Source organism: Pseudochaenichthys georgianus, chromosome 8 (genome assembly GCF_902827115.2).
Source record: "Pseudochaenichthys georgianus chromosome 8, fPseGeo1.2, whole genome shotgun sequence".
Lineage (NCBI taxonomy): Eukaryota > Metazoa > Chordata > Actinopteri > Perciformes > Channichthyidae > Pseudochaenichthys > Pseudochaenichthys georgianus.
The window spans coordinates 4,822,852-4,848,565 of NC_047510.2; the positions used below are offsets into that span (position 1 = coordinate 4,822,852).

The following is a 25,714-nucleotide window of genomic DNA, read 5'->3' on the forward strand; positions in this document are numbered from 1 at the left end:
CATTTTTTGCTCATCTTGCTTTTTGTTTTGGAAAATAAAGTATCTTACCAATACTTTACCGCTGTCTCCCTGGTCGTGCAATTGGGTCCTTGGGTGTCTGAGTTCGTAACACATGCTTTATGAACGTGGACAACAGAGAAACATATTCTTCATGACCAAAGTTGGAATTGAAATAAAAATTGAGAGAGAGAGAGAGAGAGAGAGAGAGAGAGAGAGAGAGTACCGCAGGGAATGTTGTTAGCTTCTGCTGCGCTAACGGATATAAGAAGCTGTTTCTACAATAATGTGGAGGGAGAGCTCTCCTGTCAGACTGAGAGGCTCAGTGAGGTAAAGGACTGTGTTTAGATAGTTCACTTTAGTCTAAGTTGTCTCAGTGGGTCTCAAACGTTTTGATCACAATTTATGTAAACAAATATTTCCAAGGCACTCCTTTATAATTATTAGGATAAATAAAAACAGGTTTGAAATCATTCCAATGTATACTATGGGACAGTAAACCAAAAATACTGTTTAAAACTGCAAAAAATATGCATAAATAAATAAATGTTAACTGGTAAAATAACATATAAATGAACCACAAAAATAAAACAAGTTAGCCTACATTTATTTGTTATTGGGTAGGTTATCGGTTATGTTCACATACTTATTTGATTATTCAAATGCAAACCGATCTTTTTCATATGGGTGTTTTAGAGTTGTATCCCCAAGATCAGTCTCTACATGTAGTAATTGGGCGCTCAAAGTGCACCAGATTGAAGCATTTTACTTTGAAATGTTAAAACAAATCTTCCCGGGGGGGGCACCCCCGGACCCCCCTAGAGGATGTGAAGTCCACCCCCCAATTAAAACATGTTCATGCAATACTAAATACATTTGAAGCCTTTTTTTATAAGCTGTCCACCATGTCAATACGTTTCTCTGTTTGTAGTGTAGTGGTCTTTTGTAGAGGTTTTTCATTGCCAGCTAAAATCTTGCCAAGGGCAGCAAATTGGTCAAAACCGGCCTTGGTGTCATCCCCGCAGGCCACAGCACACCCCATTTGAAACATGTTCCCACGGCTATGAATACGTATGATTGTATGAAAAGATCTTATAATCAATACAAATGTATTTATTATAACGTAAGTCCTTAACATCTATCAGTGTGTATATCACCATTCAAACATCTTTTAAAAGTTGAACAAACTCCACACAGCTCAGTGAAGACTGTGAGATGTTGACTAACGTTCATATTTCTCTTTTTGATTATAATACTGATGAACGTTCAAAACAAAGCACTTTGGCAACTTACCACATACGTTTTAAAATGCTTAATAAGCACCGTAACTTTCATGATATCATTTCTCCGTCATCGTTTGTTTCAGTGAACGTCCGACTGTTGTGTGACGGCAAATGCTGCGGCTGCAAGGCATTGTGGGGCAGCATTTTCTCCTCTCCTTTCGGTGAGGGAGGTCCAGTGGTTCCTAAGCTAAAGGAGGTTATAAAGGACGTTTGAAACCTCCTTTCCTATCATCTAGAGCAGGGGTGGGGAACCTCCGAGACCATTTGGTACGGCCCTCGAGGTAATTTATGAACACCGGAAAAAGGAAAAAAATTAAAGAAATCTAGACCGCAAAAATATTAAACAAGCGAGTACCTGTTTTTCCAGGCCAAGGTCAGGGTCCTTGAACACAACACGAGCCTAACGTCTCATCACGTGGTATATGTCTCGTCTGACAGGGGTGCAGTTCTGACGGAGAGCACCAGAACGTTACTCCGGCACTTCCAAAAATTGCAATACCCATAAGTCCGTACACATGCCGCAGTTTCTGCGTGGCTGTGTCTTTAGCTGAAAGCCCAGTGGCGATCTGTTCATCTGTGATACTGATCATACAGTCAATAACTTTGTTGTTATTAGCATCTGGTTAGCTAGCTATGCTAACGAATATAAGAAGCTGTTTCTCCACCCAGTGAGGTAAAGGCACATCTTTATATGATCATTATAGTCAGGGGTTAAGTTGGATTTGATATGTGGGGGGGCTGTGTTTTTTTTTTGGGGGGGGGGGGCAATATATGATGCCCAATCCTAAAACAACTGCTCCTGTATCAGATGCACTATTTCATGCCACCAATCGAGAAAGTAAACATAGAAAGTCAAATAGACCGTCTTTTTATTAGTATTATTTAACTGGAATGAATTTACATTTGAAATTATTAATATATACACAAACATTTTTCACAAATTACAGACCTTCAAATTGCCATTTTAAGTCAACATTTCTCTGCACACTTACTCAAGAACATTGGAGACAACTATATGAGTACAGAGACGTGTTATCTGAATCGATGGAGGAATGAAAGTCCACATCAAGATAAGCAGTTCAACAACATTACTGTGTGTACGACCAGCTCCTTCATCAAGTCCCCGATGGGCTGATGGGGGAAGCCTGCAGTCGTGCATCTTTGTCTACAGGCTAAATGGTCTGCAGACCTGGTAGCTACCCACTTCCTCACATGTTGTGGGGTCCCAAGAGGGAAGAGGAGGTCCAACCATTTGATTGAACATTAGAGCAGAGACATTTTGAGTTTTCAGTTGTGAGCGCATTGATGTTCCGACTGCCCTCCTCTGTGAGAAGCCCCTCCCACACGCCGCACTGCGCACAGCAATGGTGCACTGCGTTCTTAAGCTTCAGAAGGGCCGTGTGCATCGGCACTCTGGCATCCTCCTTACAGTCCCTATAGCTCTGCTTAACGCCGAGCATCCTGTTTCCAAAGAGCTCTCTTATCTCACCGTAAGGTGCTCGAGGGCTCGGCCATGTCTCTGTATCAAGAACATCGACCTTTGAGCGAGGGATTCCTCTTCGCTCGTGACCATCCTTGTGTCCATGCTGTTGCATAGTGCTGCGTACCACGTTGTGGGATCTCGTACCTTCTGCCTTGGGGCATGGCGTAGTGTATGCCATTTAAACCCCGTGCTGCTCTGCCTCACATGCGGGTTGTAGAACGGACCACCGTCTGGGCTCCTGCTCATGGTTTTAAAAACATCTCGCTGTCTTTTGATCAGATGTACTGATTGAGAGAGTCTAATGTCTCTCGACTGCAGAGCCTCAGACAGCTCTTTCAGCTCCTCGAGTGCATCCGTCATCAGTCCCAGGTTCTTAACAAAAGCAACTGACGTCAGCTTTGCTGCTAGCCCCTCATAGCCCCTCGTAGCCCCTCGTAGCCCCTCATAGTTTGAGGAACGGTTCACATCTACACTTGCAGATGTGAGGCGATGATAGAGTGCAGCATACATGGTCCAAACAGCCACCCACCTGATCCCGAGGATGCGACCTATCTTCCTCGAGCATACACCTCCTTCAGAGACTGCAGCATCAAGCTCTCTCTTGGGTGACTGACGAGAGAGACAGTAGCTTGTCCAGGAAAGCTGTGCAGTGGTTGCTTTCGGTGCTTCACTGCATCCGACACGACAACTCCAACCTCTGGTTTAGACGCTGCCAGCCGATGAGGCCTGGGTACTCACTTCTCAGTTTCGTGGAGACGCCATTCTTTCTGCCTCCCGTTACGGAGGCTCCTTCTGAGCAGAGTCCCACCAGACATTCTCCAGAGAAGCATCATCAAGACCATATTTCTGTAGACACTTCAGTCGTGGACTAATGACTCCATCTGCAGTTGGACTCTCCAGCTCGAGGAGATAGGTCACTGGCTCTGAGCTACCGACTGACGTCCTTAGGGACACGATAAGACGAGACTTCTTGCTGAAGGAGGTGCTTTCATCCACAAGAGCAGTTCGCTTGGTCGGGTCACGTGATACTTGCCAATATCCCTCATTTCTTTTGAGATCAAAGGTACCCAGTCTGTACATGTAACTTCTGAGAGGAGTACTCACCACTCATGTGTAGTTCTCTTAGTCCGGATGATCAGAGCAAGCCGCTCCAAAGACGTTATGGTGAAGCCAAAGTGTCTTTTTGAGTTTTTAGAAAGCTTGATTTTAAAGCTTCTTCATTTTGTCTTTCCACCTGTCCTGTGCTAATGTGTGACTCTGAGAGACTCGATGTCCATAAGGGCCTCGCCTGCAGTTCTGCCATCAGTAGAGAGTGAGCGCCTGGTTCCCTGTTCTCATCGCCCCAAGGGATCCCCTTCCCGCATCATTTGCATCCTATTCTTTTATTTCCAACTATTAGACATGTATATTTCTGTGTCAAATATTCCAATGTGACTTTGATTCCAGCAGTCAGGCAAGTTGTCAGCCCTTCCTACACTGCTTCCCTGCTCTGCTCCTCTGTCCTCCTCAAACTGCCGTGCTCCTCTGTCCTCCTCAGGCTGCTCTGCTCTCCTCAGTCTGACCTGCTCTGTCCTCCTCAGGCTGCTCTGCTCTCCTCAGGCTGCTCTGCTCCTCTGTCCTCCTCAGGCTGCTCTGCTCTCCTCAGGCTGCTCTGCTGCTCTGTCCTCCTCAGGCTGCTCTGCTCTCCTCAGGCTGCTCTGCTCCTCTGTCCTCCTCAGGCTGCTCTGCTCCTCTGTCCTCCTCAGGCTGCTCTGTCCTCCTCAGGCTGCTCTGCTCCTCTGTCCTCCTCAGGCTGCTCTGCTCTCCTCAGGCTGCTCTGCTCTGTCCTCCTCAGGCTGCTCTGCTCTCCTCAGGCTGCCCTGCTCTGCTCTCCTCAGGCTGCTCTGTCCTCCTCAAACTGCCGTGCTCCTCTGTCCTCCTCAGGCTGCTCTGCTCTCCTCAGTCTGACCTGCTCTGTCCTCCTCAGGCTCCTCTGTCCTCCTCAGGCTGCTCTGCTCCTCTGTCCTCCTCAGGCTGCTCTGCTCTCCTCAGGCTGCTCTGCTGCTCTGTCCTCCTCAGGCTGCTCTGCTCTCCTCAGGCTGCTCTGCTCCTCTGTCCTCCTCAGGCTGCTCTGCTCCTCTGTCCTCCTCAGGCTGCTCTGTCCTCCTCAGGCTGCTCTGCTCCTCTGTCCTCCTCAGGCTGCTCTGCTCTCCTCAGGCTGCTCTGCTCTGTCCTCCTCAGGCTGCTCTGTCCTCCTCAGGCTGCCCTGCTCTGCTCTCCTCAGGCTGCTCTGTCCTCCTCAAACTGCCGTGCTCCTCTGTCCTCCTCAGGTTGCTCTGCTCTGTCCTCCTCAGGCTGCTCTGCTCTGTCCTCCTCAGGCTCCTCTCTGCTCCTCTGTCCTCCTCAGGCTGCTCTGCTCTGCTCTCCTCAGCCTGCTCTACTCCTCTCCTCTCCTCAAGTTCCTCCACTCCTCTGTCCTCCTCAGGCTGCTCTGATCCTCTCTCTTTTCCAAGCTACCCTGCTCGCCCATCACCTGCCTCGTTCTACTCAACTCTGCATTTAAATGTAGGATAATTAACAAAGGAACTTATGGTGAATAGATAAAAGATACAATTGGCTTTGACACGCTAAGCAGCAGTGATGTCTTGATACTTGTTAAAGAAGTCTGTAAGTGTCCTCCTTTTTGCTTCACTCCTTTCTGCATCATGCCTCACTTTAAACTCTGAAACTTTCAAAGAGAAAGGAAATAAATATATGCATATCTCAGCTTTATGCACACACATACATAGCATCAGGCTGGGGCCAGTTATTTCATGAGAGGGGTACAATAAAAGCGGGTTAAATTGACAAAGACAGTATAAAGTAATTTTGTAAAATAAACATAAAATACAATAATTGGTATTTGTTTTGGTAAATTTAAGTGACAATTTAATTAAAAAACATAAACATTATTTGCTTTTATAAGGTAATGAACAGTTTAATCTCCACTGTACATCCGGGTCTCTGATTTGATTTAATTCCAATAAATCGTAATATTGTAACCTTTTTTTGGAGGGGAGCCATAGGGGGTAGTTACGGGGGCATGCCCTCCCCCCCCCCCTAGAACCGCCCCTGCATAGCATGGTTTAGGAAACGGGCGCTCTGCACGGAGGAACCGCAGCACAGAGTCCCGCGGGAGGTGCTGCGGTGTAAAGCTCATGATCGGAGCAGAGACACACGTTCACTGACAAAGCCGACAAACTATAGCTGGTCGCATAGATCTGCTATTCTAAAATAAAGTCAACAATATCGACCATTGGCTGGTGTCTTTCTCTTAGTTTAAGAAACGCTTGATTTGATCAAAAGTTAGTCAAACAAAAAAACGTTATTTAACTTAAATGGTAGTCGAACGTAAAACCAGAATATCAGACGAATTCATGTTAAGAAACCTGTCAGCGTATTACCTATTTAGTCACCTGTCACTCTGCTGGCTGTCTGTGTGACAGAAGAGACTGTGTGGTCGCCGATCAGCCAAGTAGATTTGAAGAAAATAAAGAAAGGGGAAACCCGCGAAAAATTTGAAAAGTGCAAGTCATCGTCGCGCAGTGGCAGTTCTAGACCAATTTGACTGGGGGGGCCAGTTATTTTCTGAGGGGGGCACAATAAATGCAGGACGAAAAAGAGAACTAGACAGTATGAAGTAATTGGGCATAAGAAAACAATGCAATACAGTTATTGGTATTTGTTTCAGGACACTTATTTATTTCAGATAGATCTTATAGTTATTACTGTTAGCTTCAGCTTAAGTTATAGTACCATTTTTGCACTAACACCATATCATATTTATATAAAAATAAAGGCAATGAACAGTTACATCTCTACTTTACATAAGGGTGTCTGCATCCCAGGCTGTTGTTTCCTTCCCAAAATCTCACATTACAGCAACAAAATCTTGCGGTTTTTGGCAAACCGATCAACAAGTTTACGCAACAAGAGTACCAGAAAATATACATTTTTAAATCCACAGAAAATGATTTAATGTAAAAGTCTACAAATCTTAAATGTTGACTTTAAATGAAATAAAATACATGGATATATAAGAAAACATAGATTTCAGATGTATTATTTCCCATAAGCACAGACACGTAGGCTATTTAACAAACATGAAGACTGAATACAGAATGCACACCTGTTCTGCACGCGCACTAATCAGTTTCGTCTATTCCGTCACATTTCTAATAAACGTGATATCTGGAAAACACACAGATTTACATATAAAAATAAAGGCAATGAACAGTTACATCTCTACTTTACATAAGGGTGTCTGCATTCCAGGCTGTAGTTTCCTTCCCAAAAGTCACATTACAGCAACAAAATCCTGCGGTTTTTGTGATTTTTGGCAAACCGATCAACAAATAAGTCAAGATTCAAAGCCTTTGACCTCCTTGACTCAATACTAAGCAGACCCAGATTGCTCAGTCTCTCATCAGTTATGGTGGATCTGAGAAAAGTTTTGACCAGCTTCAATGTAGAAAAACTACGCTCACAGGAAGCAGAACTGACTGGGATTGCGACTGCTATTTTGCAGAGTCTGAAGAGCTCAAAAAACACTTCTTTATAAGGCTCAATGAACTGAACAAGCTCCACTGTACTATCAGGTCTCTGCATCCCAGTCTTTATTTTCCTATCTAAAATTCTGCTGAACTGATGTAGCTCATGCCCCAAGTCCTCAATATTTGCATCATACAACTGAGCAAATGAAAACAGAGTTGTCTCCTTCAGAAATGCATTACTTTTGGGGTTAAGAGCTTGGATGCTATTCATCATGTCACAGTTTGTGTTTGAAAACTGTCTATTAAGCTCATTGAGCATCTGATCAATGACAGGGTAGAAAAAGGCTGTACGAAACCCGTGTTTATCTTGTTCTGTCTCTCTCTGTCCAACAGTAGTCAGTACGAAGCTTTCAGCAAGTTTAGAGCTCAGTCGTTTTTGTCGTTTTGCTGCTGGCTGTATTGCAGTATCACATTGCTCAGAAATATTCAACACTTCATCCCACAAGTTATCAAAAATGACTCCTGCCTGAAGTCATTCAATGTCTGAACTAAAGATCCAACTAAATCCACAGCCTTTGAAAGGTCAAGGGATGAAGACTGTAACATGTCAGAGAGAAATGTTGTTTCTGCAAACACTTTACGGAGTGTTACAAGATGCACAATGAATTCTAGATCCAACTGTGCCAGCAGACCACGTGCCTCAATAGATCTCTCACCATTGCGTTCTTGGGCTATGTCTTGCAGTACTCGCTTGAGGACCGGTAATCTATCCATAATGTTAATGTTTCCATTATGCTACAATGATGGGGAGTTGTCTTTTCTCTTACTGTGCCACAGAACAACACAAACACTTGTATTTTTATTGTTATTATTTTTAAAGTAAAGTAACTTGTTACTAGTTACTTTTATAATTTAGTAACTAATAAAGTAACTTGTTACTTTTTTGAGAACAGTAACTATAACTATTACTAGTTACTTTTTAAAAGGAACTTGCCCAACACTGGTAATAAATCATCGTTTTTTTCACTTTTCATTTTTAGGGGGGTCAGAGGCCAGTGTTATTGATTTTTTGAATTATTCAGAACCTTAACCATATAGAAAGAAAAGTTTTAAGCATACATTGTTAAAAATATGCGAGGGGCATGACGTCAGAGCATTTTGTGTGCCGGTGCTTAGCCCCGGACAGCCCCGGCCCAATTAAACCCCTGATTATAGTTATAAAACAACAAGAGAATAAAGTAAACAGGTATAAAATACTATATGACGGTAAAAAAGAGTTGTTAATTAATAAACAAGAATACAGTTTGAAAGGGGAGTGATTTGTAAAATATCCATAAAGGAAAAGAAATCTGCTTACAGTTCTGTTTCATCTGGGTGTTGAGAGATGTTTCCATAGACCTCTTAATTTTGCTCTCAAAGTGCACCAGATTGATGCTTTTAACTTCAACATTTAAAAAACAAATCTTCCCGGGGGAGCATGCCCCCGGACCCCCCTATAGGAGGTTAGGCCCCCCCCCACTTAAATTAGGAAACTAAATACATTTGCACACATCTTGTGTCCATATCTTTCTGTTTTGGTGGTCATGCCACACCGTGCACGTGCATGCATGCGCGAGTCATGGTAAGATATCTGAAGAGGTTGCTTTTTCTTTGCACAGCATGAAAGAAAGGCCAAATGAATGGGCTGTGATTTTAGTTTTTTTAATCAGAGGTCAATCATTTGTACGGCCCTCAGAGGATGTTGAAAAAAATGAAATGGCCCTTGAGAGGAAAAAGGTTCCCCACCCCTGATCTAGAGAATTCGAACAGCTCTTATCATGGCTGTCACTGAGGTACTTCCGGGTCATTTCACTCGGTTAGGAAGGTTCCTAAGCTAAATGGACTATTCGACTTCAGCCCGGGCTCAGAATAAGACCGGGAACTATTCTTTTACGGTTCGGTTTTCATTTCACAATAAAGTTAGTAGTAATATTTTGTTTTGATATTATTGTTTTTTATTAACTACTAGACCGCTGGGTCATGTTAAGACCATCTTTTCTGTGTTGCTGTGGGGTTTTTTCATCGCTTTTGTGTTACAAATATCAAAACAATAAGTTAACTAAATATATCCGTCGTAAACTAAACCAGAAACAGCAGTATATTTTATTTTGTTAACACTGTAAACTTGACAGCTTTTTAACCCGCACCTCCTACTGGTTAAAGCACGTTATTGCACGTTTAGAGTAATTGCAATGCAGGTAGATTGTGTTGCTTTTTAATGACTGTTTAAAATGCCTTTTTCTTAATGTCTTTAATTTTTGTAAAGCACTTTTGAATGTGTTATATTTGATGAAAACATTTAAATATTAAGAGTACATACAAAAGAGGAGGACAATAGAAGGTTAATGATATAGAATATAAAATATCAAGAAGATACTGCAAATTATATCTAGAATAAAACAGTTTAGTGCCGGATGTACAAAGATATTAATAGGACGATGTGCAAAACAGACACACTAATTAGGCTTTATTTAAACATTAAATAATACTTTAGGACTTCTTTTAAATACATGTAAGCAAAAAGCTTTGGGGGTATCTATATTAAGCCTGACAAAGTACTTAACGTTTAATATATTGCATGGTTTGTTTTGGGACTTGACAATCAACCTGCAATGTTAACTATGTTGAAGCACTTATTTTAACCGATATTATACATATTTATTATACTCTTATCAGATGTATGTAGATAGAATAAGAAATGTGCAGAATGACAGTTTAATGGTGGAGGTACACACATATTGATAGATCTTTTGTTAAATCAATCAATGTTTATTTATAGCCCAATATCACAAATGTTACATTTGTCTCAGTGGACTTCACAGTGTGTACAGAATATCAGTATGACAATACGACACCCTCTGTCCTTAGACCCTCACATCGTACAAGGAAAAACTTCCAGTGAAAACCCACAGTTTAAAGGGAACATGGGAGAAACCTCAGGGAGAGCAACAGAGGAGGGATCCCTCTCCCAGGACGGACAGACGTGCAATAGATGCCGTGTGTAAATTGAAAATATGATACATTGGCAACATAGGTAGTCCAAATGTTTGGAAATGAATGTGTCTCAATTGTTGAGGAACCTATGACCCAAGTTTGTCATAATTGCATAACTACACCGTAGTTGTGTATATGATATTTCAATAAACCTTTGAAAATCTTGAGATCTTGAAAGGGATGGGCAAAATAGCCATTATATACAGTTTTTGATGAACAATTAGAGAATAATAGGGATCTGCAGATACATGTGTAGTCTTCTCAAGCACCCACTATCAAATATCTCTCCTGATTGTTGGCACTTGACAATCACCTTACCTGAATTTTACTCAGGTGCAGGGGCGGATCTAGACAAATATTCATGGGGTGGCAAGAGAGTGGCAGGAGAATTTCAGGGGTGGCGTCCCCTGGCAGAAGTATATGCTGATTTAATCGCAGTCATATCAATCAATGTTAACTTGGAAAGCCACAATATTGATATTTTAACTCAATAACATAGATGACATTATTGTGGCACATCAGTAAAGCCTTACATATAAATCTATAAGGTGGCAGATATAATTTAATGCATTTTAACTGAACAATAACTAAATGAGTTTGTCTCACTCTTAGACCAGCAGGGGAACCAAATATATGCAGACTGCTGCAAAAATTACATTAATTAACTGTATCATCGATGTTAGTCTGAATGAATATGATAATATTAACAATCATATTATTCCTATCAGCTGTCAATCACTGTTATGATTCACATATTCAGTGTTATTATTAAATAAACTATATTTTTTGGAGGAGTTAATGATGAACGTTCCTCAAGATGCTTGCTCACCCTCCTTCAAATTTGAAAGACAAGTAATTATTATCATATATCAAAAGATTCAAGAGAACAGTTCAGCGCCCCACAACTTTACTGCAAACAGTTGACTTTACATCAGAAAGAACAAACATTAAAGAAGTGACTAACTGCATCAGTTAGGGTTAAAAAACGTGTATTCAGCTAAAACATAAACATCGCTGCAGTTATTATCCAGTGGAAAGCCCTTACCTACTGGCCTAGTTAACTCAAAGTGGTTACTTTCTGTTGGCTGGGCAGTGTAGTTTTACACACCGTCTTATTTGACTTTCTCAGGACTTCAAACTGTTTTTTGGGGGGAGACCCCCTCAAAGAAGAAAAATATATTTACACACGTAAGGTCATCATCTTAACAGTTTATTATTCTCACCGACTCATCCGTGAGCAGAGCATCAAGTTGGCATGCCTATTACAGCTGAATGTGGCGATTACCATCTTGTTCAGCAAAACGCCTCACAAACGTATTAAGATTTAAAGCTATGGTGCGTTTTGAATCAATGCTGAGTACAGCCAAACTTGACAGTCTCTTCTCTGTCATTGTAGACCGCAAACAGTGGTGGCGTCAGAGTATTTGTGTTGGGTAATCTATGGTAGGGCTAACCCATACAGTACTGGGGCTCAAGTCAGTATTTGCATTGTAATTACATACACGCTCCCCTTGACAGTGAAACGCCACGCGTGAGGTTTAGATTATTTCCCTGTCTCAATGCAAATTGAACTGTATGAAATAAAAAGGCACATTTGTCTTGTAGTAAATAAAAAGGGCGACCTGGAGACAATCCTGCAATTTAAGTTGCATTAATGTGCATTAGCATATGCAGAAAATTGCTAAAAAATAAAAAAATTCAGTTTTGAAATCCCCTAAAACTTTCAAATTGACCCATAATTCATCAAAATCAGCCCACTGGGAGTACAAATATGGACACTTTCTGGTTAAACCTGCCATTGTTGATCCTGAACATTTCAGAAATAGATTTAACATCCTCAATATCCCCCAAAACCACAAAATAGTTTTTCCAATTGTCCAAGCCGTTTTTTGATATTGATATACTTTATTAATCCCCGTGGGGAAATTGTTTCTCTGCATTTGATCCATCCTAGTGTTAGGAGCAGTGTGCTGCCATTTTGAACGGCGCCCGGGGAGCAGTGTAGGGAACGGTGCCTTGCTCAGGAACACCTGGGTAGCACTTGGTCTTGCCGGGACTTGAACTGGTGACCTTCCAGTTGCCAAGCCAAGTCCCTATTGACTTCGCCACCACTTTACTTATGCATATGCTAATTCATGCTAATTCATGCAATTTAGGCTAGTTGTGCAAATTGCCCAACATGCAAGATAGCATCCAGCAGTTTCTATGAGCTGGGGACCTGTACTATTCATTTCTAACATACAACTTTGGTGTACTCAACATTTCCAGGTTCACAATAGGACTCTATGAGCTGGCAAATACTAGAGATGTCCCGATCCGATCACGTGATCGGGGATCGGAGCCGATCACGTGATTTTCAAAAAATCGGGGATCAGGATTTTTTTTTTTTTTTTAGAAAATATTTTTTTTATTTAATGTTACAAAACAAAAATGACCATGTTCACGTCTTAAAGTCATCCTGAGGACTTAGTTTTGGTTTAAAATTACACAACATCATGTATGTGTTGCTTTCTTTGGGCTTGTTTTCAGACCTGGTTGCTTATTTCTCTGAAATCTGGCAACAGAGTGGGCGCAGTGTCTAATAGTAGCAGTAAGCTAACGAGAGGCTACGTTCAGCTGGTGACTCGGGAGTCGGGACAGAGAAAATGTCAGGAGTTTGGAAGTATTATAAAATTGAAAGCGAAGGCAGTGTAACAGCCAGATGCAATGTTTGCAAGAAGGAGGTTCCGCGTGGTGGAAAGAACAGAGCTACGTTCAACACGAGCAATCTAATACGCCACCTGAGAAACAAACACCAACAACAACACGGCGAGTACACAGTGGCCACTCAGGTAACGGCACTGAAACAACCGACACTTTCAGAGACTTTTAAAAGGAAAGAGAAACTGCCCCAGAACAATAACAGCCAAGATAGCTGAATTCATCGCGTTGGATGACCAGCCGTTATCTGTTACCTTTTTTTTCTCTTAATGCATTGCATAAAGATCGGATCGGGAAAAATCGGTATCGGCAGATTGTCAAAATCAAATGATCGGAATCGGATCGGGAGCAAAAAAAGGTGATCGGGACATCCCTAGCAAATACACAATTATATGTATTCATTTTAGTTTAATATGGTGCAACTGTCATGAAACCTCAATCCCCCTGCGATTTAGTAAAGTATTTGGATTGATTGATTGATGATCACTCCTGTAAATGTTAGAAAAATCTCACTCGTCACCGGCTTGAGTCTCAATCTCAGGATACATATATTTATTATCCTTGCAGAATGTTAGTAGTCATCACACACAGAGCATCAACTAGTTCCTGAGCAGTGTCCTTCACATGCTGATATCCAAGAGAGGGAGTTACACAGTCACAAGATGGAGGAGTAGAAAGCAGTATTCAATGTTTACTTCAGATTAGCTCCACGTCAGAAATGAGCATGCTTGTCATATGTCTCTCTCCATAGAGGCTGAGTCATCATGTTAATCACATAGCTACCATCTGCCTCAAGCAGTCCTGATGCTCTTCTAGGTCATCACACATCCTGTCATGAACACAGCTACAGTTGGGATACCTTTGTTAGCATGTGGACTCTGATATTGGAAGAGAATACATTCAGTATTTTCCCAACAGTAAATCATATAAAAATCGCAATATCAGTCAACATAATACAATTATTTGATTTCACCAAGTCGTTCAGCCCTATAAATACAAAGCATGTTGGACAATTTAAAAACTCATAATTTACACCAAATACTAAAGTTCAGTTTCAATGCAGAAATACTGCATTTGAGGCATAGCCTGCCTTTTCGTACATCACCGAAGGGCAACAACAGAGAAAGCTTTTACAAAACATCACTGCATTGCTGTGGTTTTATTGCAGAAAATACAAGTGATTGATCATGAGAAAATCACATGGGAAAAAAGGTGAGTCTTAAACGAGGATAATGATGCATCAGGTGCAGCAGCCTCGCACACTCGTTTCTAAAAGCCCTGTCAAGAACTAATTCCTCCATTAAAGACTGATTTGCATCCAACAGTATAGCTACACAATCACACGTGTAGACATATTTTGGATACACATTCATCCCCAAATTGCACACAGACCCTCACACACACATCTGGGTGATATAAGGGTGTGTTGACATGCGGCTGTGAGGTCAGGATTGCACTCTGCAGGTCAGGGCTGCCACATCTGTCACTTCACTCCTCTGAGTACTGCCTGAGATAGATACAGAGAGAAATAATGAGCGGGATGGAGATGGAGAGGGGGAGAGAGTGAGAGGGAGGAATGTGAGCACCGAGTCAAACCGGACGTAACGGTTTGTGTCTCGGGCCTTGTGCAGGTGTGAATATGCAAACAGCATGCAGCTGGTAAAAAGTCTCACATGAATTTAAAAAGCCATCAAATGTGTTTGAAGCTCACACACATCAATCATTTAAACATCCTTCACATTTAGCCGAGCACATTAACTACAATTGATGAGTTTATTTTTACCATGACAGCTGTTTTACACTGTGAATTGTCATTAAGCCTCTATGTTTTTTAGCTAGTGATAAACCCTCTCATCTGTGTGTGTCAAATTACAGTGGCTTTGGTATGTTCATCTAAGGACATGTGTTTGGACTTCTACACAGTACAAATAATGAAGTCAATCTTATTTATATTGCCCACTATCACATCACAAATGGGCCTCAAGAGGCTCTGATGTGTCTCTGTTTGAAGTCAAACAGCCACAGCTGGCCGGCTTTGGGTTTATCTGTCAGTGCAACACTCCCGTCCAATCCCCATCCAGGATCAGCTGCAGCGATGATCCTAAACTGATCAGCAGCTTGTAGACACATATATTATAACATTTGGAACCATGTCACATGATTAAAACTAGTGGTGTAATCGACCATAGTTATTCCATACAGTCCTCTGATTCAGAACGCATGTTGAGTCAGGGATAATGTGCAGCTAGACGGGAGCCTGCACATTATCCTGCTTATTACACGAATACTTGAGGATTGCTTTTCGCTATGAAAGATGCTTCACAAACACACTTTATTATTATTATTACAAAATAAATCAATTATTGAACTCAAAATAATAATACTTATTGTATTGCTTCCACTAAGACAAAATAGTCCGTTCTACTGCGTAGCAACCTCTGAACTGTGTCGATAGTGATGTAGCGGTGTAGGTCTTGTTAAGGTTTTTTTTCTCTTATGCTGTTTTATTGTTCTTCTTGTTCTTTTTTTCTTTATTCAGGACAGTTAATTATGAATCTAAAGTGTTGTGCTTTTAACTTATATATGAAAATGATCACTCAAAAATATTCCATGGTGTTTTCTGGTGAAGTAATGAAAGGGAAACTAATGGGAAGCTATTAGCCAAAGTGGAATTTAAATTGAATGGAATTATGTTTGTGGATTGATATAACTGTACATGATCTATTGATAGAGTGTATTAGCAAAGGCATGCTATCCTTAGCGGACCATATTAGGAAAAAGCAGACATTTAAATTGACCATCAGAATAGAGCATTTAAACAAGCTGTGTAATAACCGCAATTTAATTACACAGCCATCATAGTTTGGCTTAAAGTTCCACTGCTGATCAATAATGAAAATAACCCAGCCCAATGTTGACAACTCTTTTCAAATCAATGTAGCTAGCAGCACCAGCTTTAAAAGTCGCTATTGAGAAAGAAGGACACTACTAGCATAACTCATTTTCCAACTGAACTGCCAGTGGACGAGTTGCATTATGGGTAATGAAGGTGGCAGGTTTTGACTAAAGGCCCGGACACACCAAGCCGATTTTGGCTGTTGATGGGCGTCAGGCCGACGATGAGCGTTGAGACGCCCTTCTCAGTGTGTTGTTGCCTCTTTTGAATGACGAATACACAGTACCGCCGCCTGCTGGTAAGGAGAGTTATTGCCACTCACGCATGCGCAGTTCGTACGTGCTACTTGGCCCTCGGCTGAAGTCTTTGCGGTGTGTTCCAGTGCGACACATGGCCAAGACGCAGAGACGCGAGGTGACGCAACAGTCAGGGGTCCGTCTGTGTCAGTTCTTTGGTGTCAGCTTGGTGTGTCCGGGCCTTAAGAGGAAGCATGCATGTCATAAAAATAAGATGATATTTCTTGCTTCATCAACTTTATACTGGTGGGAGTACATTTTTAAATCTACCCTGCATTGTAAGGCAATTTTTACCGGAGTTTAACCTGTGACCTTATCAGGGTAGGATTTTCACCGGCGGCCATGATGGCCATACCCTTGAAGGCTGTTTCTTCTGCTCTGAAATGGAATATATTTGTTACATATTAATAGAATTTTAGATTTTTTGATTTGATTTTTGATTTGTGAATGGGATAAGTAGTAGATGGAAAAAATACCAAACACTAATTATTCAAAAAGTATTTCATTTTATATACGGTAATACTAAGGAGGCATAGGCCTACAGTATGATGATATAATGTTTGACATTATTGATATTAAAAAAGTGATTTGTTTTCCATGTCATTCGTGTGTTTTTCTTATCAGAAAGTGAAGTTATTTATTTGTAAGCTCCAAATCCAAATGTTTCCCTCAATGGCCTTTGTGCCCTGGCATGCGGCCTTTGCGCCCTGAAAACATTTGTGACACCAAAGGCCAAATGGCCTTGCCCCTAAAATGACGAAAATCCAAGCCTGGACCTTATGGAGAAATGCATTCAGACTGCCCTGCTGGGATAGCTATGAGAATAATTGTTATTCAGTGTTTCTAAAACTGGGCATATGGCACTCATATGGGGTACCAAAACAAATCTAGATGAATTATTGAGAAAAAAATGAAAGAAATCTGTGTGCAGAAAATTGTTTCCTAATCAAATCAAATCAAATGTTATTTGTAGCGCACATTTAAAAACGATTTTGGTCGAGCCAAAGTGCTGTACATGTAATTTAAACACATAAAAACACATTACATCACAATAAAAGACAATAAATCACAACAGATAAAGCAACACATGGAACAGTCAGGAGTCGTGACCCCACTCTAACTAGAAGGCCAGAGAGAAGTAGTGTGTCTTCAGTGTGGATTTAAAAGCCCCTAGGGTCTGGGCAGACCTCGCATGGAGGGGAAGAGTGTTCCAGAGCCTGGGGCCAGCTGCTGCGAAGGCTCGGTGCCCTCTGGTTTTGAGCCTAGTCTTAGGCACTACCAGCAGCAGCTGGTCAGCAGATCTTAAGGCTCTGCCTGGGGTGTAGCGCTGGAGGAGTTCAGCTATATAGGCCGGAGCCAACCCATTTAGTGCTTTAAAAACAAATAAAAGGATTTTAAAATCAATTCTGAACCGGACTGGAAGCCAGTAGTGAGGCCAGAATTGGGGTGATGTGGTCACGCTTTTTGTGGCCAGTCAGGAGACGTGCAGCTGCGTTTTGGACTAGCTGCAGGCGTTTAATTTATGCCTGGTCCATACCCACATACAGAGCGTTACAATAGTCCAGTTTTGAGGTCACAAAGGCGTTAATAACCCTTTCCAGGTCTTCAAAAGATAAATACGACTTAGTTTTGGCCAATAGTCTTATTTTAAAAAAAACAGGATTTTACTACGGTGCTGACCTGCTTGTCGATTTTAAAAGTGCTATTGAAGGTCACTCCAAGGTTCATGACAGAGGGGAGGATGTTTTTTCTTAGGGAGCCCAGAATATCAACCGGAGAGGGTGGAGGTAGGGGTCCAAAAAAGATTACCTCGGTCTTGCTCTCATTGAGGTTGTGGAAGTTTTTGCTCAGCCAGGATTGTATCTCTGTTAAGCAGTCCATCAACTGCTGTAGTGAGTTGACATTTGCTTTGAGAGGCAGATAGATCTGTACATCGTCCGCGTAGCAGTGGAAGGGAATATTGTGTTTCGTAAGAATTGAACCTAGGAGCAGTATGTACAGTAAAAAGAGGATGGGGCCCAGAATTGAGCCTTGGGGGACCCCACAGGTAAGAGGGGCTTTGGCAGAGGAGAAGGCACCTACTGTAGCTGCACTAAAAAGCTATGGTCTGTCAGGTAAGACCTGAACCATGCAAGGGCAGAGCCTGTAATGCCTGCGGACTGTTCAAGCCGTGACAACAGGATGCTATGGTCCACAGTGTCAAAGGCAGCTATCAGGTCTAACAGCACCAAGACAGCTGGGCTACCTGAATCGGCGGCTAGGAGCAGATCATTAAAAACTCTTAAAAGGGCTGTTTCAGTACTATGCATTGGTTTAAAGCCAGACTGAAACTTTTCATTGATGCCATGCGTGGTTAAAAACGACTGCAGCTGGTCATAGACTACTCAGGGTTCGTACGGGTGCTTGAAATCCTTGAAAATGCTTGAAATTTGACATGGTGTTTTCAAGGTTGGGAAAGTGCTTGAATTTTGGGAATGGTGCTTGAAATTGAGATAAAGTGCTTGAAAATGTAAATGCTTTACTTTTACAATAAATTTCTCTCTGACTGAATAGTTCGCTTTTTAGATTAAAAGAAAATAATTGCTTCGCTTCTACATAAAACAGCTCCGCCACGGCCTTCCCGCGCTATGCGCGCGACCTGCAAGTGTTTGTGTTACGTGTGACCTGGGCATTCTGATGAGAGATAGATGACTGTGTGCCAGGAGGTTGCCGTTTCAACGAGCGTTGGCTAGCAGAAGACAAATACAAGCCATGGCTAAGACGAGGGTCAAGCCCACGAGTAGCCTCCTGCAAAGTTTGCAAAAATAACGATGCGAGAGTCTGCGCTAACGAGCCACATGAAAGGTACGCCGTAGTAGAGCATTTTAGATTAGGCTAACGTTGCATGTTACGTTTGTTTAAGCTAACGTTAGCGAGCTGAATAGCGAACTCGATGAGGGATAATAATAATTGCAGGGGACAATCAAATCAGAGGAGCGTACCTATGTTATGTGCGTTACAGTCGCCATCCTGTGGTGTTCAGAGGACGAAGCACTCACGGCATTTCGTGTTATAGTCACGAAATATAATCTATTGATTCGACACAGAGCGATTTTGAAAGCAATGTATTTCTACTGGTAGTATGTTTCGTGCCTAAACCAAATGTGACTTGCTCTATCGAAATCAGTCACATTGACCCGAAGACACATTTTCGTTTGTATTACTGGTCTGGGGGAAGCTCGCGAGTGTGTGTGTATTTTTGTGTTTGTGTACCGGGGAAACACTCACAAGAAACACCGGCTGTTGCTATGCTGCTGTGACGTTACATTAGTCCGTTCTCTGCTTGTAATTATGCCGAAGCTTCAAAGTTGTATTTATCATCTGAATTTGCCGAAACAAGTTTAATATTCTGAAAGCCAATACTTTGTTTATTTGAAAACAGATGAAAACAAACTGTCTTTTATATAAAATTGAAGTATTATACAAGTAAAACTACATTTAGCTTTAATCCCATGTAATTGTAGAATGAACACAGTCTTCCTTTGAAGATGTATAAGGCAGGTGTCTTGAGTAGTCAGCATTACCTACAATCATTGGACACATTTGTAAATATTATTTTCCACTTGTTACCATTGTGAGTCTATTTTGATGCAGCTCTGCGTGATTTTGTGGCTACAATTCAGACTAATACGCTACCAGAGGTGGAATAAGTACTCAGATATTGTAGTTGAGTAAAAGTACAAGTACTCAGATCTTGTAGTGAAATTATAAGTACTCAGATCTTGTACTTGAGTAAAAGTAGAAGTACCAGAGTGTAATACTCTGTCACAGTAAAAGTCCTGCATTCAAAATGTTCCTCAAGTAAAAGTAGAAAAGTACTCTCATCAAAATATAGTTAAAGACAGTAAAAGTAGTCGTTGTGCAGATTGGTCCATTTCAGAATAATATATATGATGTGTTTTATAAAGATAGATCATGAAAGTGTTCTCAAAGCTGGTGAAGGTGCAGCTAGTCTGAATGACTTTGTAGACTGCAGGGTAGCTGGTGGATTTACTCCAGGTGGAACTAAAGTCTGATTTAACACTTGATTATATTTCACATCATTCATCCAGATCTGTGAAGTAACTAAAGGTATTAAATACATGTAGTGGAGTAGAAGTACACCATTTACCTCTGACTTATGTTTACTGCCAACCTAAAAGTACCTCAAAAATAGTAATCAATAATGTATTGAAAAGTTATTTGGCTGATTGTTTTATATCGGCTCAGACAGGTTATATGGGAGGCCCAGTCTACGTACAGATCACTCATTTTGAAATATTAAACTTAGTTTTCTTTTCTTTAATTTTTCATCCTCGTGTAGAAGGCTATCACGAAACACACATTTGGTTGTTTATAGCATAAAGAACATCTGATTTAATGTGAGGTAGGAAATAATCATTTGAGTATGTGTATATAAATATGTAATTTACAACAGCTGTAAGATGCTTGAAAAGATGGAAAATGCACCTTGAAAATGATTGAAAAGTGCTTGAATTTGACTTTGGAAAAGGTGAAAGAACCCTGACTACTCGCTCCAGGGCTTTAGATAAAAAAGGTATCTGGGAAATGGGCCTAAAATCTGCGAGAATGGAGTGGTCGAGATTTTTATTTTTAAGTAGTGGCTTGACCACGGCATCTTTGAAATGACAAAAAGTCCTGACCCATGATCTACAGTGGGCAGATCGTGTGATGAGGCTCACAACTGGACACTTTATTGTGTAAAAGACAAAAAAGAGGAAAAGGTTGGGAGCCACCGCTGTCTATTATAAGCAATGGAAAGTGTGAGAACTGTTGGACAGACTTTAATAAAGTCGGTATCTTTACCTTAGTTAAACTTGCAGATACTTTAATATAAAGCTAGTTTTTTTGTCAGATATTTATGAAGTCCTATGTAAAAGTCTTACTAACCTCAACATTTCTCATGATAATGAAGCTCTTCTGCTCACTTTCTCTCAATTGTTATGGTTTGAACTAGAGCACTAAAGCACACACACTAATTAATGCTAATATTTATTTTTCTTCTCTTTCTCCACCAGTCCCATCCTTCTGGGGTCTGGTGCACTCGGCCTGGAACCTGTGCTCCATAGGGAAGAGACAGTCGCCCATCGACATCGAGACCAGCCACATGATCTTTGACCCCTACCTGACCCCTCTGAGGCTCAACACTGGAGGACGCAAGGTACTATTTAGATCAGGGGTTCCCACTTTTCAGCCCGCGAACCCCAAAATAACAGTGCCAGAGACTGGTAAAACTTGGGCCTGCGACCATAGTTTTACCGTATTTTGTGTTGAAAATCCACAGCGGAGGTTTGTGTCATACTACATGCGGTGTATTTTGCATATCTCTCAGTAGCCAACGATCTGAGAGTCTGTTGGCTCGGACATAAACTCCGTAATAAATGTAGTCTACATTTCATAAGAGGTGTAAAACCTGTGAGCATTTTAAATCGCATTTGAACGAAATGCTTATATAATCTGTAGTTGTTGATTTATTGTGTGAACGAGGCGATGTAGAGAAGGTTAAGCTGTCATTATTAGGCTGTTATGTACTGTTGGAGTGGGAAGCAGGCCTATTGTTTTTGGATATGTGTGGAGTTAGGTGGTCCGTGAGTGTTTTTTATTGGTTAAGTGGTCCTTGGCAGGGGCGTCGCCTGGACCTTAAACATTCGGGGCTTAGCCCACAGTGGTGGCGGCCGCGGCGCTACAGTGGAATTGTCCACTGCAACACTCCCCACACGCACATACACAGTACACCCACGACTGTTACAATGAAGGCTCAATAATCAGCTCACGGCATATAGGCAGGGGTAAAGTGCTATTTTTTATGAGTGGGGGGCGGACCTCACCTCCTCTAGGGGGGTCCGGGGGGATGCTCCCCAGGAAGATTTTTTTTTTAAATATTGAAGTTAAAAGCATCAATCCGGTGCACTTTGAGAGCAACATTAAAAGGTGGGGTCGGTAATTTTGGAGAAACCAGCTTGAGTGCGCTAGAATTTGAAAATACACAGCCAGAAAAAATCTGCCACTTCCTTACAGAGCCCCTCCTCCAACACACGAACGTGCACATGACCAATGAGGGCACGAGATAAGTTTGTGCACAGATGCAAGGCTGACAGGCAGGTAGGCCATCCAGTTATCTTAGCCAGGCCGCTCAGATGATTGGTCGTGCTTTTTACAGTATATGGCTTCCAAAGATGAAATATTTGTATGGATTTTTTGTCAAAGCACTTAAGATATTCATCGCTATCGGGATGTTAAGTGCATTCCATGGAATAAAACAAAAAGTGTATCTCGAGCCGGTTTCTCAAACTTACCTACCCCACCTTTAAGAGATCTATGGATACATCTCTCAACACCCATATGAAACAGAACTGTAAACAGATTTTATTTTTTTTATGGATATTTTACAAATCACTCCCCTTTCAAACTCTATTCTTGTTTTACTGTCATATAGTATTTCCTTTATTCTCTTATAAATTACAGTCCTGCCGTCCTCTCTTGTGTCATGATGAGGTTCACGTAAAGTACGGTTAATATATATTATATTATTGAGGGGGAATTGTCCGGGGCTACAGAAAAAACATTCGGGGCTAAAGCCCAGGCCAGGCGACGCCACTGGTCCTTGGTATGAAAAAGTTTGAGAAACACTGCGCTAGTGGATTACCAATGGGGGGAGCCTCGCTGCGGGGAAATTATACAGATGGCTTGTCTGAAAAATGTCTATGCACACGTTATTATTAATAAAAAAAAAAAAAATGTAAATGTTTTAATCATCTCGCGACCCCCACGTTGGGAACCCCTGATTTAGATGACCTGACATCTGTCCTTTGATTAAATGCGTTTCTGAATCCTCTGGGGTTGGAACCTCGATGTTAAACTGACATGGCCGATGAATTTCAGGCAGAACTAATCAAACATTCTGATACAAGCATGACTGTCCTTCTCTGACAGCGACTGGCTTTAATTTATCACTGCTGAGATCAGAACAGGACATTTTCTCTAAATCAAAACCCCGAGAAACTTCTGTCTGACAGAGACTATGAGCTTTTCATCCATATCCGAAGGCTTTAAAATTCCCAGCTGCATTTGACTCAGTAGGCTCAGGAGGCATTACTTTTGTAGCCCTTTTCACAGCAATCTGTATCTGTATTATCTGTATTGTAATTTTGGAGCAACCTGGCAAAAATTATTTTCTTCGGGATTAATAAAGTTCTATCTAATCTAATCTAATCAGAGTCAAATCCCCTGTAAAGAACACTGAATCAACGTTAAAACATCTTTTGGTGATGTTGCACATTGCTTCCTGGATTCATTTCAGTGCTTAGCAGTGTTTTCTAGTTATTTGACATATTCAGATGAAAAGAGGTCAAAGTTTACCCATTCTTAGATATCAGACGTACGGTGGCCGGCAGGTACAAATGTGGAACAACGGCCAAAAACGCATACGTAAGCAGGAAACAGCTGCAAATAATGAAATGAAAAACAAACAAATCTTGAAAACAAATACAACCAAAAAACGCTGCATTTACAGAAATTATGCAAACTAAATACAACACACAAACCCCGAAAACAAATGCAACAGAAAGACGCTGCAAAGTCAAAAACACATACAAACCCCAAAACACACAGTGCTCCAGGCCTCTAGGGGGCGCGCTACGTGGAACAGATTGATGTCTGATCAGACATAGAGGGAACGAACGAGAGTGATGCAAATTGAAGCCGGAGGAAACAAAGTTGATCGAAGTGGAGAAAGTCGATATATAAGAAGGTAAGTTTTGTTTTAGTTACAAAGAGCGTCATATTTACCCAGCTAGCGTTAGCTTGTTTGGTAAAAGAGCTTGCAAGTCAAGAGACAGCATTGTGCACCTAAATGTAACTCTTGACATCATATAGATATATTAGGTGCAGAGAGGAGTTGGTTTATTGTGCCCCAATGTAAATCCTAATGTGAGAGTTAAAGGACGCTCAACAATATAATGTACCTTTGTCAGTTTGGATTTATCGTGGCATTTATTCTTAATTAAAGTGAATTTATTTTTCAATAATTCATATTATTATTTCAGTCAGTCATTTGTCAGAAGTGGGGCTGCAGGCTGACATGCTTAACTAACAATAATGCTTAATTTATTATATCAAAACAATGCCTGTCTATCTAGCATAACATCCCAATAAGCTGCTAGCAACTGCAAAACACTAGTGCTAGCTAATGTTTTGCAAACTATTAAAAGTGAGGCTATTACAGTAGACCTAGTTAGTCTCGTAGCCTCACTTCTAATATTTTGCTAAACATTTGCTAGATACATGTTGGCTAGCTAATGAGCTTCACATATCAACCTGAAAAACTGCGAGGCTCCACAGTTAAAATCTCATAACATCAGCTTGTAATGTTCCTCTTGGATGTTCTTCTTGACCCTCAGAGAAGGAGAACATGTCGTGTCTTTCAGGCATGTCCTTTCCTAACAAAAATGACAGGAAACATAAAACATATTATTGCAGAACAAGTGTGTTATTTATGAAAGAGGTGTGTTTGTGTGTTTAGGGGCTGTAGATATCATTATTTTGTAATGTTTTTTTTGTATTTCAACAGTGAGCTACAAAGACAATCAGATTATGAATGAACAATATGAAGTTCATCAACATTGAAATATATGTTATTATCAAAATAATATTGAACTGTTATCAAAACGTAGTGCAACTGTAGAAGCTTGCTCTGTTGTCTCACTGAAAGAATCACTTTTACCACGTTTTTTACAGACAATATTGAGAGATAAATAGTAGCGGTTCTCACTATGTGTTAAATATCTTTGCCTTCAATACATTAAATTAGAAAGCTGACAAAGTCATATTGCTAAACATCTAAATGTAACTTTTTGCATGGAATAAACCCTCAACTTAACTGATGTGTAGGTGATCTAGTATTTAGTATTGTTTAATGGAATACATATCAGTGTATTCAAGTCAATACTTCATTCATTTAAACCAATATCTTGAAAAAAAGAGTCTTTGCACCTGAGCTGAAGTTCACTGCTGTGAGGAGTCCAGTTCTGTCTCTCACTCTCTGGTCCAGCCTGCCTGCATCACCTGGACACCTTAAACAAACAGATATATATGTAAAGTACCATGTGTACAAACAATATAACTGATTCTCTTCTGTTGGACATGTTGGATTGTGTATTGTCCGAGTCAGGGTCCTTTTTATTTTTCTGTAACTTTGGAAGTTGTGTTACCAATGCTTACTGTTTATTTGATACCCATTTGGTAATGCAATTAATAAAAACAACAAGGTTTGGGTTCGTTCTTCAGATGACTGTGACGTTAACGTGTAAGCTCGATAATGAACTCCAGCTCAATCAACCATATTGTAATATCTAAGTAATCATCTTGAAATATGACATTAATAATTGTAATATACACACCTTATTGTGAGGTTGATTTCACATACATGACATTAGCTTGTCTACATACTTGAGCATAGCCAATTTAAATTAACCTTA

At 41.0% G+C, this 25,714-nt stretch overlaps 1 protein-coding gene across 2 annotated transcripts in view; it reads left to right on the forward strand.

Annotated features, from left to right (window-relative positions):
- LOC117450616 (carbonic anhydrase-related protein 10-like) overlaps positions 1 to 25,714 on the forward strand; it is a 228,397-nt gene that overhangs the window by 106,180 nt on the left and 96,503 nt on the right. For both annotated transcript variants that reach the window (XM_034088469.1, XM_071204159.1), the window contains one exon: positions 21,257 to 21,399. In XM_034088469.1, the coding sequence (XP_033944360.1) occupies positions 21,257 to 21,399 (143 nt within the window). The remainder of the gene's footprint in view (positions 1 to 21,256; positions 21,400 to 25,714) is intronic.